General features: G+C 50.7%; 1 protein-coding gene across 9 annotated transcripts in view; it reads right to left on the bottom strand.

Moving 5' to 3' along the window:
- Window positions 1-15223, bottom strand: part of DDX11 (DEAD/H-box helicase 11) — a 31891-nt gene that overhangs the window by 15384 nt on the left and 1284 nt on the right. For 5 of the 9 annotated variants that reach the window (XM_054526791.2, XM_054526785.2, XM_054526792.2 and 2 more), the window contains exons 2-7: window positions 10780-10927; window positions 5272-5520; window positions 4677-4763; window positions 4221-4378; window positions 1350-1395; window positions 216-323 (exon numbers count right to left, since the gene is read on the bottom strand). In XM_054526791.2, coding sequence (XP_054382766.1) covers window positions 216-323; window positions 1350-1395; window positions 4221-4378; window positions 4677-4763; window positions 5272-5520; window positions 10780-10923 — 792 coding nt within the window. In that variant the 5' untranslated portion in view covers window positions 10924-10927. Of the gene's footprint in view, window positions 1-215; window positions 324-1349; window positions 1396-4220; window positions 4379-4676; window positions 4764-5271; window positions 5521-10779; window positions 10928-14990; window positions 15206-15223 lie in introns of those variants that run through there. The other 4 variants (XM_054526788.2, XM_054526786.2, XM_063712012.1 and 1 more) reach the window with 4 other exon arrangements.

The following is a 15223-nucleotide window of genomic DNA, read 5'->3' as shown; positions in this document are numbered from 1 at the left end:
GGTGCCGGGTAAATGACATCCTACCAACACACATGGACCTGCTCCGCCACCTCTCCTTTGCCTTCCAGTGATGGGCGGCCAGGCCAGGGAGGGGGCTGCTCCTCACACAGTTCAGCCTGTCGCAGGCCCAGCGTCTCCCAGGCCTGGACAAGGAGGACAAAGTTGTGGGGAAAGGAGCAGGATGGCCCCTGGTGGAAACACTGGCTACTGTTTACCTGCCGGGAGCCGAGGGAGACCAGCCGAACATCCTTGCCAAAGGGGCTCTTCTTCACCTCATGCACAAACTGGGCCAGCTGGGAGTGTGTCCGACTACAGTAATAAATCTAGCAGAGAGAAAGAGAAAGAAAGGCGCTTCAAAGAGGGAACCAAAACATCCCACAGCATTCTCTAACATCAAGGCATGCCAGGGCCTGAGAGGCTGAGGGAAAGGGAATGGCTCCCAATGCACAAAGCCGAGGCAGGACAGCGATGCCCCATGTCAGGCATCTATCGAGGGACCCAGGGGTTCCCAAGTCACCCACAGCTCCAGAAGTTCAAGGGAATGCCCCAAAGGCAGCTCCTTCCACGAGTCATATCCAGCCTCTAATCAGCCACTTTTGGGAGGTTGGCCATTCTTAGGACAGGGGCGACCATCTCCCGTGGCAGAGTCCCCACTTGGGGAGGGTGGATTGTCGGTGGGAGGGGAGGGAGTGTGTCACACACATCCCCCAAAGGGAAAAAGGCAGGCTGACCAGAATACCGTCTCTCTACCCCTCTAAGGCAAGAGTGAAGGGAGGAAAAAATGAAAATACAGAGAAAATACCTACTTCCGACAGAAAACAAGTCATAAATCAATGAAACCAAATGGGAAATGTCAGACCATACACAACCCATAGCCTTCCACGCAAATGGGAACACGGACAAGGGGAGAAGCACACCATGAGAGACCCAAAGGGCAGGAGACTCGTGTCTGTCCTACCCGCACCACCCAGCGGGGACAGAAAACACCCAGACTTCAGCCCACAACAGCTGCTCCTCGATGCCCTGGGGTGGCAAGCATGGCTCTCTGCCCCCAGGAGAGGTCTCCCCAGGCCCCAAACTCAAGAGAGGTCTCCCCAGGTCCCTGCTCCCAGGAGAGGTCTCCCCAGGCTCCGAACCCAGGAGAGGACTCCAGGGTCCACTGCAGCTGGCCAAGGGAGCAACTTAGGACCAGGGTTGCGTGCAGGAAGCAACAGAGTCCAAGTGCTGGAAGCTCCTCCTTTGTGGAGAGGAGGGTGAGAAGTAGCCGAGTGACTCCAGCCTTCTCCCCAGGGGTGCAGAGCCCAGCCCATAGTCCCCAACACAGCACCAGCTGAGGACACTCGTGTTACCTTAGTTACGTGTTCTTCCTCCAGGTCATCCTCATCCTCATCCACTCTGTGTGTGTGAGAGAGAAAAGAAAACAGTCTTCCCTCAGCAAACTCAGCAAAACGCACTGAGCATCTGCTGAGCACTGGTGCTGAGCCCTGGCCACTCCCAGCAATGGGTTCCACCAAGGCAGCAGGTGCTGCTCGCTCAGAAACTCCCCCAGGCAAATGCCAACCCCAACCTCCCATGGCCGCTCAGGTCTGTGGGTAGGGAAATGTAAAAGGGAGAAAGGGGCTCAGCACCCCCAACCCAAGTCTTGAGTTGGAAGCCTCGGGAGTCATGGCAGGCTGCTCTCCTCTCTGCCCTCCGTCCAGCAAGCTGGACCCCTCTGAGGCCCCAGGGGGGATATTTGCTCTTCATCATCTCGGGCCTTTGGATGTTCTGTGCCTGGAATGTTGTCTCCCCTCACGAGCTCCCAGTCAACTCTGAGATAGCAGGAGGTTGAGATAGCAGGAGAAACATCACCTCCTCCAGGAAGCCTTCTTTGACCTTCCCTGGTAGGTCTGGCTGCTCTGACACAGATTCATGGCCCCTGCTCTTAACACCTATCTCATTCAAAATCATTTCCTCTCGGTCTATCTCCCCACAGACTGTCATGTCCACAAGGGAGGACCCAGGTCGGCCTTGTTTCTGCTGAGTCCCCGTGGCCTCACCTAGAGCTTGGGATGCAGCAGGAACCCCATGACCATCTCCTGGATGAAGCTACAACTGACCAACCGAGTGAACAGAGGATGCTGTCACGTATGACCAGTTACAACTCTCCTTTTGTCAGTGCCTCAGTCTGCCCTTTCCAGTAATGCAGGAAGAGTCCATCAGCACCAGGCGCTGGCAGGGAGGCCAGCCCTGCATCCCATGACGTGAAGCTGAGCTGGCTCTACTAGTCTATGCTCCTCAGAAAACACAAAACCACCTGACAGGCACACGCTACCTATAGGAACATCACGTAAAAAGAAAACATTTTTGTTCACCTTGAAATTACTTTCTAACAAAGCAGAACACAATTGCCTTGGGCTATCGGAAGAGTAATTATTGCAGGCTTGGTTTCATGGTCACTAAAGAGCAGGCAGCTCTATCTTGTAGGCTTGGATTCAATCTTATGTCGCATGCTAGACAAAGCCAGCAGGAGCTCAGTGAGAGGCTGGGTGTGTGAAGAAATGAAGAGCAAAAATTTTCTATTCAGAACTCAGGTCCTCTGAGGCTCACGTTATCTCCTGAAACGCAAGGGCACGGGAAGCCCCGGAAGCTGACCTACAGGATCCGTGGCTGTTGCCCAGACCCGAAGGAGCACTTTGTTCCTCTAATATTCACCACCTCCATCTCCACTCAAGTTCTCTGCCTTGTCCCCACGGGCTCTAAGGGAGAAGAGACGGAGCAGAAACACGACCTTGGAGGCAGGCAGGAAGGGGTCATGCAGCACAAACTGTTTATGACCCCTCTCACCAGCAAGGCATAAAGCAGCACAGTGGTCTCTGCCCTGGGCAGGGGCAGAAGTCAAGGTCCGCATGCGCAGCCTGGAATCACACTACCAGACTGCAACGAGGCAGCATCTGCTCATTCATGTCAACTCGATTTTATTGAGCACACCCCTATGCCAAACACTGGGTCAGCTCTGGGAACATCAAACTATAAAGACGTGGTTCCTGCCCTGAAGCAGCTCGAGCCCAGCCAGGGAGAGGAGGCAACAACAGAAGCACAAGCGGGTGTGTGAGCAAAACAGAGCGGCTGACACCCAAGGCCACCAAGACGACACCTGAGCCAGGCCTTAAAGGAGAGGAAGACATCTGCCAAGGGAGGAGGGCAGGGTGTTTGGCCACAGCACATTGCATGAGCAAATCCTCAGACAGGACAGAGGAAGGCCTGGCGCTGGAGGAAGCTCAGGGCAGTGGGGAAGCTGGTGTCTGGTGGATGGCGGCTGGAGGTGGCATCAGAAGGCACCCTGCAGACAGACCATGAAGGCCGGGAATGAACCTTCAGGAACATCCACGGAGGGTCTCTGGTCTTGCAGTTACCCTCCGACAGATGTGGTGGCCAGGATGTCACAGGACACATGGGACTCATCATCAGATGCAGCCCCCCACCCCATCCACATCACCATTTTGTTTTCATTGTAGGCAAACATGCTGACTTCACATAGGTGCTATTTGTTTTCATGTCTATTAACTGTCCCCTCCATGTCTTCTTCCCTTCTATGTCCACAGCATCTGGACAGTGCCATACGCAGAGCAGACACTCAGGGATGGTGGTGAGGTTCCAGTGTGAATGGGAACGGGGCTGTCACCACATATCCTGTGGGCCCGAAATGACCTGGGTGGCCTGCTCAGGGCAAAGTCACCCAGCAGCTCATGGCTCATTAAGTGGAAACCTTGAGTCTGGACCAACAGAGGCCTTATGGGAGAAGGAAAGCTCAGGCTAAGGACACCTTGGCGGTTGGCACCTCACAGGTTACCCAGTGCAGTCAGCTGCCTCAGAGCCTCAGATCTAGAGCCAGGCTGGCTGAGTTCTAGCCCAGCTCTCCACTGTCGAGGCTTGTGGCCTCAGCCACGGTGTCTCCCCTTGTGGGGCTGCAGCCTCCTTGTGTATAAGGTGCAGACACAAATGTTCCTGCCCTGCCTGAGCTGCCGTGAGGACAGCTGAGAGGACACAGGCCAGGCCGGTGACTGTCCTCACTGCCATTGGCACTCATGAACCCTAGGAAGGACCCGGCTTAGAGCAGAGGGCAGAGGCCACCATGCCTCTCGCCAGGTGCCTCATGACATCTGTGGCATGAGGGAAAGAGCTGTCTTCAAGGGTGTCCCCTGGCCTGGGGCAGGGTAGCGCTGCCGCCTCTGTCTCACCCGCTCGCCGCCTTTTTCTCCTCATCACTCTCGTATTCGGCAAGGACCAGCTCCTCCTCCCCAGACTCCAGCTGCTCCGGCCGCTCAGCCCCCAGGCCTGTCTCTAGCATCTCCCTGCTGAGGCGGAGGAGATTCTCCGTTTCTTCTTCTTCCTGCCTCTGGACAGGAGTAGTGGAGGTGGGGAGGGAGGAAGAAGTCTCATTACCAGTACCCACCTCCCTACGTGCCAGAGACAAAGCACACCATGCCCATTCACATGGGCCTGGTTGCCTGGCTGGAGAGAGGTCTAATCCTAGGATCCACGCCTCAACCACTCACAGCCCAGCTTCTGTACGGAAGCACATCGCCAGCGAGGGTCATGGAGGAGAGACCAAGGCCCTGGCCACGCACCCATGAGCCTCCAAGCAGAGCGACCCTGCCTGGACATAATCCTGCCCCCCAAGAAATGAAGCTCACCAGGCGCTTGGCTGCATACTTGAGCTGCACCCTGTGCTGCAGCTGCTGTAGGCGTTCTTCTCGCTGCTTCCTCCTGGCCTGCTCTGCCTACCGGAGGCAGACATGAAAGAAAATAACCAGGAAGCCCAAAACCAGGCCTCTCCTAAGGAGTCTGGGCCGCCTTCTCACTGGGGGCATCTCTCCTTCCCCGGCCAGCATTCAAGGGCTGCCGCATCCCCTCCCAGGACCTCATCCCTGCAGGTTCCAGCCTTGCTGCTCACTGTGGAAGGCGGCACCCTCCTCCCAAAGCCACACGCTCTCCATCAGATCCATTTGCAGCCACTGAACCATGTTGCCAATGGCAACGATCAGGTCCTTTCCCAGGTGAGTAATAAATGGGCACCAACCGTTCCTTGTGTGGAGAAGGCCTGCTGACCTCCAGCTCAAAAAAGACAGCACAGCGGCAGCACCATCGACCCAAGGAGCTGATGGAAGAGCTGAGAGGCACGGCAATGGCAGAGGAACACGCACTACCTGAGTCTCGGAATCGCCCCAGAACAATCGCTGAAGCCCTGTTTCCTCCATCACTCCCACTTCTAGATACCCCAGGTCTCACCTTTAGTCGGTCCACCAGGTCCCTCTCTTCTTTCTTCTGCACAAACTGAGTAACCCAGGCCGGTTCTCCAGCAGGCCTCGGGGTGCCTGCAGCCCCTTCGCAGGAAGAAGACAGACACAGGGATTCATCTTTCTCATCATGTAAGGGGCCAGTTCCAGTTTCAAGGAGTCGTGCCTCTTCTTCACGCTTCTTCTGTTCAAAGTCACGGAGCCAGGAGAGGGCCCCACAAATAAGACTTAAAGACTTCCCCTGCAGGAAGAAAAATGATCTTTAGAAACAGGAAAACAACAAAGCCTCCCAAATGACCTTTCCCCATTTTAGTAAAAGCTTGAAAGAAGGTCTGGCTGTACATAGGAGAGGATGCTGTAAGACCAGCCTAGGAAAGGAAAGGAAGGAAATTAGCACTAGAATAGCCAGGAAAAACAGAAAAAAGGAAGAAATTAAAACTGGGCCCAAGAAGCAGGAAAAAGTTTAATTATCCAGCTCACTGTTCTGAAAACAAATTTGAAGCAGTTCATCAGATTATATGTAAATATTGCACATAATTAGAAGAAGGTGAGACACTAGACAAAAAGTCCCCTAAAAGAATTAAGGCCCCAAAATGCTGAGCAAGAAATCCTAAGTACTTGCCAACGGGGAGCCAGAGTGACTGCTCGGCCTTCGTGCACCTCATGTGTGGATACAGGATGATCAGTTACGAGTGCCAGTGTTTACGTTTTGTTTTGTTTTGTTTTAAAGCAAACTAATCGCTCCGGAGGACACTACTCTTTTTGTCTGTTTTTGAGAGGAGGTCTTGCTATGCCATTCAGGCTGGTATGGAACTCCTGGGCTCACACAGTTCTCTGGCCTCAGCCTCCCAAGTGGCTGGGACCATAGATGTGCGCCTCCACACACAGACTGGAGAACACTTTACCCTTAAGACCAGAATTTTCCATAAACCTGATTGAATTGTATTCCCCCAAATTCCTATGTTGAAGTCCCAACCCCCAGTGTCTCAGAATGTGGCCTTATCTGGAAATCGGACCGTCGCAAATGTAATTAGTTAAGATGAGACTACTAGGACAGGCCCCAGCCTAAGGGGCTAATATCCTTATTGGAAAGGGGACACGTGGATGCAGACATGCACAGAAGCCAGGTGATGTGATGACACCCAAGGAGAAGACGCCACCTCTAAGCCAAGCAAAGGGGCCTGAAGAGATCTTTCCCTCGCAAGCCTCAGAAGGGACCAAGCATGCTGACACCTTGATCTCGGACTCCAGCCTCCAGCGCTGTGGGACATCAATTTCTGTTGTTTAAGCCCCAGTTTGTGAAGCTTTCCTCTGGCAGCCCCAGGGAACCAATACAGTTCTTCCAGAGATGACCCTTCAGGGAGCGCCACAAGGAGGCGGTCCTGGTGTCCACAGGGGGACTCAGCTCAGGGGAGTGTCTCTGGAAGACCCCATGCCTTCTGCTTCAGGCAGTCAGTCTTTGAGCCTGCTGAACCCAGAGGGGATCTCAGAGTAATCCAGGGCGGGGTGAAACACCTCGTATGACTAGGGTTGGGGCAGCAGCGTGGCACAGGAGTCAGAGCCTCAAACTCCACAGCCAGGCGTCAGGATTCCAGCTACCTCCCCTGCCTGCAGCTCAGGCCTCTGTGGCTCAGGCTGGCCTCACTACGCTTGTTTCCACGAGTGCAGAAATGGGAATGACAACAGCAGCACCCTCCTCATAGAGCTGGTGCAAGCAGGACATTAACACACACACAAGGCCAAATCCTCTGGACTAGAGGATTACCTGGCAAATAACAAGTGAGCGGTTGGAGTTAGCTAACTTTTTGCTATCATTAAGTAATGATAATAAAATTATTAATAGCATTATTCTGGGATATGGGATCTATTAGTTTTCATCAAAATCTTGAAAGGCCCTGGGATAGGATAGAATGACATTACTGACAAATGGATGGATCCCATATTTTTAGGAAAGCCCCATATGTACCATTTCCCTCAGCTTTTGATAGAAAGTAAATGGCAAAGAGTTCCAGGCAGCATTTCCCAGCAGCACCTGGAGGGCGGCTCTTCTGTGCTGCCTGTGACATCGGAAGCAGTCAGCTTCAGCTGTCACTGGGCTGGGAGACACAATGGTTAGAAAGCCAGTGCCCTCCATTTGAAAGTGAGCTGAGGAAGTTCCTGAGGGTATGGTCAAAGTTATCTTCCAGAAACAACCGTGGGTACACTCCGACACAACAACAAAGTAACTGAGGCCCACAGTTTTCTATATCCTGTAATAAGACTTCAAAACTTTTAGACTGGAAAATGTTAAAAGGATGCACAACCAAAGGCTCACCTTCCCGGGGTATCATCCCAGATAACACAGTTAGATGATTTATGCCAAGATAAGCAAATTCATTCACTCTGAATACCTGCTGGTTGTAGCAAGCATGGGGCTCAGAGCTGAGGACACAACAGTGCAGAGCCCCTAGAAAATACTCACAGGTTCACATGTAACATACAATTCGAGGGCATCATAGATCCCTGCAAAGCACACACTCCAGGTTCGAGGACTCCCGAAACTACAGTGTTACACAAGGCACAGCACACACCAAGTTGTAATGGTGACTCAACTTGATAGACCCGTATAAGGCTTAAAAGGTCACTATCAAGGATAAACAGCATCTCAGGCAGCTAAGGTGGGGCACCTGGGCATCCAAGGCGGGGAAGGACACGGTAGGCACAACAGGTAACACAAATCCCACTCAGGGTGTCCCACAGCATGGCTGCTCCTATGGGCCGTGGGACACCCAGGACAGGAGAAAACACTCTATTCAGGAGATGATTTAGAAGACAGAAGAATGTCAAAGGTAATAAAGCCACAGGGTACATTCACGAGAGTGCACACAAGAAGATGAGGCTATAGAACCAGAAACATCGACAATTAAAGGCCGAGCAGAGGAAGAAGACGCAGAAGCCTGGAGTGCAGAAGACTGAGATGGAAAGACCTGAGAGGGAGAAGATGGGTTGTCAGGCTAAACAAGGTGAAAGGGGTCAGGTGCAGTGGCTCATACCTGTAATCTCAGCACTATGGGAGGCCAAGGCGGGAGGACTGCTTGAGCCCAGGGGTTTAAGACCACCGGCCTGAGCAGCAGTAAGAGCTCATTTCTACAAATTAAAAAATTAGCTAGGTGTGATGGTGCACACCTGTAGTCCCAGCTGCTCAGGAGGCTGAGGTGGGAGGATCACTTGATGCCAGAAGGTCGAGGCTGAAGTGAACCATGATCTTAACACTGCATTCGGCCCTGGACAACAGAGCGACACCTTGTCTCTAAAATTAAACAAGGCAGAATGAACATGCACTCATCTGTGCTCCAAAGCACACTAAAATTAACCAAAGTAATATGGAGGCTTACACCAACAAAAACAAAGAAAGTGGAAGGAGTAATATGTTTTAGGAGACATGGAAGTGATTCGGCAGAGACGCTCAAGCCCAAGTGTCCCCAGAGATCTCCCCCGCTGTCAGAAAGACTCAGGAAGTGGTAGGAATACGGCAGGCCACTGAAAACAAAGGGACGGGTTGAAATTCTTTTCAAGAACAATTAGATCCCCAGGTTGCAATCCCTGCTCCTGCTCCTTGCAGAAGACAGGAAGTGGGCTCTCAGTGGAAGCTGAGCTAGGAGAGCCCTGGAGGCAACCGGCAGATTGAGGAGGCAAGAGGGAAGGGGAGGAGGGCCAGGCTAAAAGCAGGCACTGAGGGGGACTCTCCACCTGGATCCCCTTCCCCAGACCACCTCCCAGAAGACCGGCTATTGGGCTTCAGCCCCTGTACCTCCTGGGCCAGAGCTCAGAGGCGCCTGCTCTTGAGAGACCGAAGACTCTAGGGAAAATCCCACAGATGTGCTGGCAACTGGAGGCCCCCAGCAAAGGAGCCCAGCCTGGCAGCCACAGCCAGCCTGCCCTGCAGACTCGGCCTTTCTGTGCCCTGTTCTTCAGCATACACAGGCAGTCCAGGGCTGCCAGACGTTTGAGGAAAGCCTCCAAATGGACATATACCCTGATGTGGTGTGGGTGCAGCCGTCTGTCCCCACCAACACTCATGCTGAAATCTGTCAAGTCAGTCTGAGGAGCAACTAATTCAAATGACAGGGAAAGGATGGAGGATTCCAGGAGGGCTCCAAGGTAAAAATGGAATTGGTCACTGCTGTGGACTGAATTGTATCCCCACCAAAATGCATGTTAAAAAAATGTTTTTAAAGAACAAAAACAAAACAAAAGAAGCTGTGTATGGTGGTGTGCACCGGTAATCTTGGATCTTGCCAGCCACCAGGTACTTGGGAGGCTGAGGGGAGGATCGCTTGAGTTCGAGACCAGCCTGGGCCACACAGTGAGACTGCCCATCTTAACAAACAAACATATGTTGAAATCCTAACCCTGCCATGTGACTGTACTACAGATCTGGCCTTCAAGGGTAAAGGAGATCATAAGGGAGCAGCCATAAAGGAGCAGCCCTTGTCCTCTAGAGACACCAAAGATTTGTTTTTCTCCTCCTTTTTTCTTGCTCCACAGTAAGAAGGCAGCCGTCTGCAAGCCAGGAAGAGACCCCTCCCCAGAACCAGAACCCAGAACCTGGATCTTCAACTTTCCAGCCTCCAGAATGGTGAGAAAATAAATTCCCGTTAAGTCACTCGGTCTACGGTATTTTACTATGGCAGTCCTGGCCGACTAAGACAGGAGTTATCTGTATGGAAAATCATATTGAGAGGCCACTGGATGATGTGGGAGGAACTGGCATAGGTATATTAAAAACTAAACTAACTTTGAAAAGGCAGTTATTAACTCTAGAAAAACAGAATATTAAGACATATTGTTCAAGACAATATTATGTTCAAAACATAATCATAACACACTGGTTCACTCAGCAGAGACTAAAACTTAGAATTATATTTCAAGGATGGGGAAAGGGAGAGAAAAGAGTTGGTTGGTAAGAAAGCCATCTCATCTACCGTAATAGGCAGGCACCAATGACTTTAGCCTAATTTTTCTCAGACCACGGAGCTATGTTTAAGACTTTAGGCTGGGCGCGGTGGCTCACTCCTGCAATCCCAGCACTTTGGGAGGCCGAGGCGGGCGGATCACGAGGTCAGGAGACTGAGATCATCCTGGCTAACACGGCGAAACCCCATCTCTATTAAAACTACAAAAAATTAGCCGGGCGTGGTGGCGGGCGCCTGTAGTCCCAGCTACTCGGGAGGCTGAGGCAGGAGAATGGCGTGAACCCGGGAGGTGGAGCTTGCAGTGAGTGAGCCGAGATCGCCCCACTGCACTCCAGCCTGGGCGACAGAGCGAGACTCCGTCTCAAAAAAAAAATAAATAAATAAAAAGACTTTAATAGAGGAAGTGACTATTACCCAGAAAGATAAACTGAGAGACTAGTCTGCCCAACTTCAAACTATGAAAATCTCTGGACGGGCAAACAGCAGAGGCTAGCACGGCTGCCGTTAAGTTGTCTTTATCGGCATCTCTCACTGTTCATACTCACAGTGCCAGTTGGACTCTCAAATATCCCAATCTTGCCAGCCTCCAAAACCCGGTACAGCTCTGCCATGAAGTCTTCCTGGATGGAATAGGGCGTGAAGGGAAAAGGAAAACGGATGGCACCAACCTTCTGTGTTTCATTAGCCATGGACCTAGGAAAAATAAATACATTAGGTCGCTCTCTCACGGTTCAGGAAGAAGCGGCTTGAAATCTGGAGCAGTATCTGAGAGCAGTCTCCACACTTGTTATCAAATTTCTCCTTGAGTTGTACATTTTTCTGGGAAGCAGAGACCATGTTCTCTCCATCCTTCGCAGGTCCACATGAGGCCATACCAGAATCACGCACTCCATCTAGCGGCATTTAACGGGCTCCAGCACAATGCAGACCAGGAAAGCCCCTAAACCGAATCTCCCCTGCATTTCACCGTGGCTTGGACACTTTTCTAATGCCTCTACAAAAGGCTTAGAGCGCTCTTCTCAAAGACAAGCACGCCTAGGATCAAGGGTGTTGCTTATAATTACTTTTGCAGCTTTCTTCTCCCACATCTCTGCAATGCACATTCACAAGCCGAGGCTACTTCACTTTATCCCGTTGTGAAGTCCTGGAAAATCATGACGCACAGGCAGAGGACCATAAGCACAGCTTGTTTGGATAGCGCAAGTTAACATACACGTCCTTATCTTTTTTTTTTTTGAGACGGAGTCTCGCTCTGTCGCCCAGGCTGGAGTGCAGTGGCGTGATCTCGGCTCACTGCAAGCTCCGCCTCCTGGGTTCACGCCATTCTCCTGCCTCAGCCTCCCGAGTAGCTGGGACTACAGGCGCCCACCACCAAGCCCGGCTAATTTTTTGTATTTTTTTTTTTTTTTTTGTAGAGATGGGGTTTCACCGTGTTAGCCAGGATGGTCTCAATCTCCTGACCTCGTGATCTGCCCACCTCGGCCTCCCAAAGTGCTGGGATTACAGGCGTGAGCCACCGCACCCGGCCTACACGTCCTTATCTTACAAGTATCTTTAGTTTGCTTCTTAGTTCATCCTGGCCTCCATTTCCAGCACCAACCAGAGCCGCCACCTACTAATTTTTCTGGCCTCAAGACCTATGAGCTTTCTGTTTGGCTCCAGACAGGAGAGCTCTCTTCACAGCCACGGAGCTCTGACTGGAACAGCTTCCCAGTACTGAGACCAGGCATTTCTCTTTCCTTGCTAGGCTAAGGTCTAAGAAAAACTCTGCTCCACGTTGACGTCATCTTTTTTTTTTCTCCTCTTCTGAACCTAATTATCTGAGATATTGATTCAAGGAAGAAAGGAGAGGTAAACGCTATCTGGAGGCCTGACTCTTCCATCCTGGTTCCCACACCTCTCTCTTTGGAATTCACTTCTCCAAGTTTTTGCTACGTCTGTCTCTTCTCAGCACAAATGTTAGTAAGTCCCAAACCCATTTTATTAATATTAGTAGATGTAGAGCCCATCTTTATAACTTTGGCCTCAATAAGGCTAGTAGTAGTGTCACTGTATTTACGAGGGGAAAGGTAGTTGCCACGATGCTCTTCGGTTTAAGGGCAATTAAAATGACTACAGATTGGTGGCAGTTTATGGATTTGCACAAGAAGAGAGAACTCACAGAACTAGCACTATTTCACCCTCTGTCTTTACAGAGGTGTATTTGGCTGTTTTGTTAGACATTCTGGGGACAAGAAAAAATGAAAAAAGAAAAACATGACTACAGAGGTAGAGGAATTACTACAAGAAGGGTAATTACAAAACATGACGACAATTCAATCCTGAGAGAGGGGTATGTACTGAAAAAGCTTTAACACATGAAGGAAAGGGGAAGAAAGGTACCTAACAAATTTTGAGTACCTCCTATGTGTTAAACACTCTACAGTGGTCTTTTGCTTTTATTATCTCATTTAATCTGTACAACACTATAAGGATACAGCTACTGGATACTGATGCTTACAGAAATTAAATAATTGCTCAAAGTCACAGCTAAAAAGTGGAAAACCAGGGATTCGAATCCAGGTCCAAATGACTGTGCTTTAGTGAAGCTCATCCGGTTGCAAGAGATATCCAGCATAAGTAAAGGGAGGTTCACTGAAGGGAGGTTCATAAACTGAGAGTAAGAATTGAAACTATCTGGGAAAGCCAAAAACAAAAGCACACTAGAACTGCAAGGTAGCTCGGACTTCAAGACAGCTCCAGGAACGTCACCAGCAAACACACACCCATGGGGTTCACTCTCCTGCTCAGCCAGGTGTCGGATACAGCCACAATCTCACTCCCTCAGCACACTCGGTTTCTGCTTATCCCAAACTTTCGCTTACACATGGCCTCATCAGCCCCTGGACCTTTCAGCTTCAGCTCCCACTGCCAAGTAAAAAGTCTTCATGTCTCCTCGTTCTGAATCCCAAGAGAAAAAGCTGACCAGCAGCTCCTCTCAAGACAGAGCACTGGTCAGCCTGAGTCTGGTCAGGCTCCCAGTCTCATCTACTCAGCTCGGGCCTTGCACTTGCTGCTTCCCCTTGGCCTGGAGGAGGAGTCCTCAATATCCAGGCTTTGGCTCACCTCCTCAGAGAAGCCTCTCCAGCTGTCTGGCAGCTGGACAGTGGTCAAACACCACCCCCACTCCTCACCCCCTAGCTTGCTCTAAGTCACTTTTTAAAAATCACATTACTCTGTATTTAATTTATTCATAGCTCTTAGCACCATCTGAACCTATTTATTCTTCCTCACTGGAATATAAGTTCCATAAATAGAGGAACCTTGTCTGTCTTGCTCTTCTCTGGCTCCAGGACTCAGAACTAGGTGCTTCAACACCTCATAGGCATTCAACAAAAATCTGATGAATGAATGAGTAGCCAGCCAGACATCGGGGCTGTAAGTAAAGGTTTCTCTTCCGAGGCTGGGTAACGGAGGTCCCATGACTTGAATACCTATCTAGTTAAATGGCCAGTTCTTTAATGGTTTCAAACCGTTTTCAGATAACCCCACAACAACCCTGTGTGGTATTTTTATAAGCTCTATTTTATAGAGAAAGAAACTGAGACTCAGTAAACTTAAGTGACTTGCCCAAGGTCACTCAGCAAGTGCTTGAACTCAGGATTTGAACCACATCTGCCAGACCCCCAAGCCACCTGAAACTTTCTATCTCCTCACTTTTCCTCCCACCAGGGTAAGTGGGATAAAAAAGACAGACTTGGTTACCAAACTCTAGAATGACAACACCAAACAATACAGAAGAAACATAAGTAGTATTTCACTTCCCCGTCAGTGGTAATTATGGATCTCATTATTCCAGAAGCAGCACAGGCTAAATCATAGACGTTTAGATAAATCTGAGTATAACGGATTCACTAAGCCCTATTAAAAACATTTGCAGTGACTTGTTCAGCCCTCTTCAGGTTGGCTGTGTGGAGGACAACCATCACCGCCCAGTGCCAAGGCACACACCAGGACAGCAAATCTCATGCTCATAAAACGAGGTTAGAGTTGTGAAAGCACTTCAGGAACATATTAGTTCTTAACGTGTTCATTTTCTTCAGTCCCCAATTATCACTCATTACTGAGTACAGACTATTGCTGTGGGCTCAGTTGTGTCCTCCCCACATTGATCTTGGACATCCCAAGCCTCTGGGACTGTGAGAAAACACACTGCTGTGTCTAAGCCACCCAGTTTATGGTATTTTGTTATGGCAGCCGGGGCTGACCAAGACAATTATGTGGCAGGTACTATCTACCGTATGGCCCTAAAATGTTTTAACTTCACACACTTGGAAAGCACCACAGCCCCAAGAGAAAAGCTTTTCCGCACTGCTGTTAAGCCAGGGCCACACACTGCAGTGCTGCGGTGCTCCACCATCTGGAGGATGGCCTGGCCCATAATACCCACATTCCCACCTTGCTCTGGCCCTGTGTCCCCTCCAACGTGCATCCTGAGCTCGCACCCTGCGTGCAACCCAACCAGCTGCTTATTAGCATTTAAGTCCACTTTTATGACACTTCCGTCAACAATCTGGTCAACTGCACTCATCCCTGGCCTCCCTACTGTACCCTGCTCCGCCTCGATTTCCGCCCTGGGGGAAGCTAGACTCATGCAGCTAACTTTATCGGCTCTGGGCTCTGACTGCCAAGTTTAGGATCCCAGCTGTATCCTTGCTAAAGTCAGTATCTCTGGGGCTCAGTTTCTGTAAGAGACAGGTGGGTTACAAGTGCTCACTCACTGTTGCAGTGTCTTATCTACGTAAGATAATCCATGAAAAGCTCAACACAGCTGGGCCAAATCTAAGACCCAGACACGCGGCTGCTGTGTTTGCCCACTCCTGCGCACCGCCCAGTTCCACCGCAGGCACAACCTTCGTAGGCCTGCCCGTCCCCGCACAGGGGTTCCCGCTTGTCAATCACGCTAGCCCGGCCCTCCACTTCCGGAATGTTTTCCCGCTCCGGACGGGC

Source organism: Pongo abelii, chromosome 10 (genome assembly GCF_028885655.2).
Source record: "Pongo abelii isolate AG06213 chromosome 10, NHGRI_mPonAbe1-v2.0_pri, whole genome shotgun sequence".
In the NCBI taxonomy this organism is placed as follows: Eukaryota; Metazoa; Chordata; class Mammalia; order Primates; family Hominidae; genus Pongo; species Pongo abelii.
Note: the sequence above shows the minus strand (reverse complement) of the source record. Positions and strands in the feature narration are given on the sequence as shown.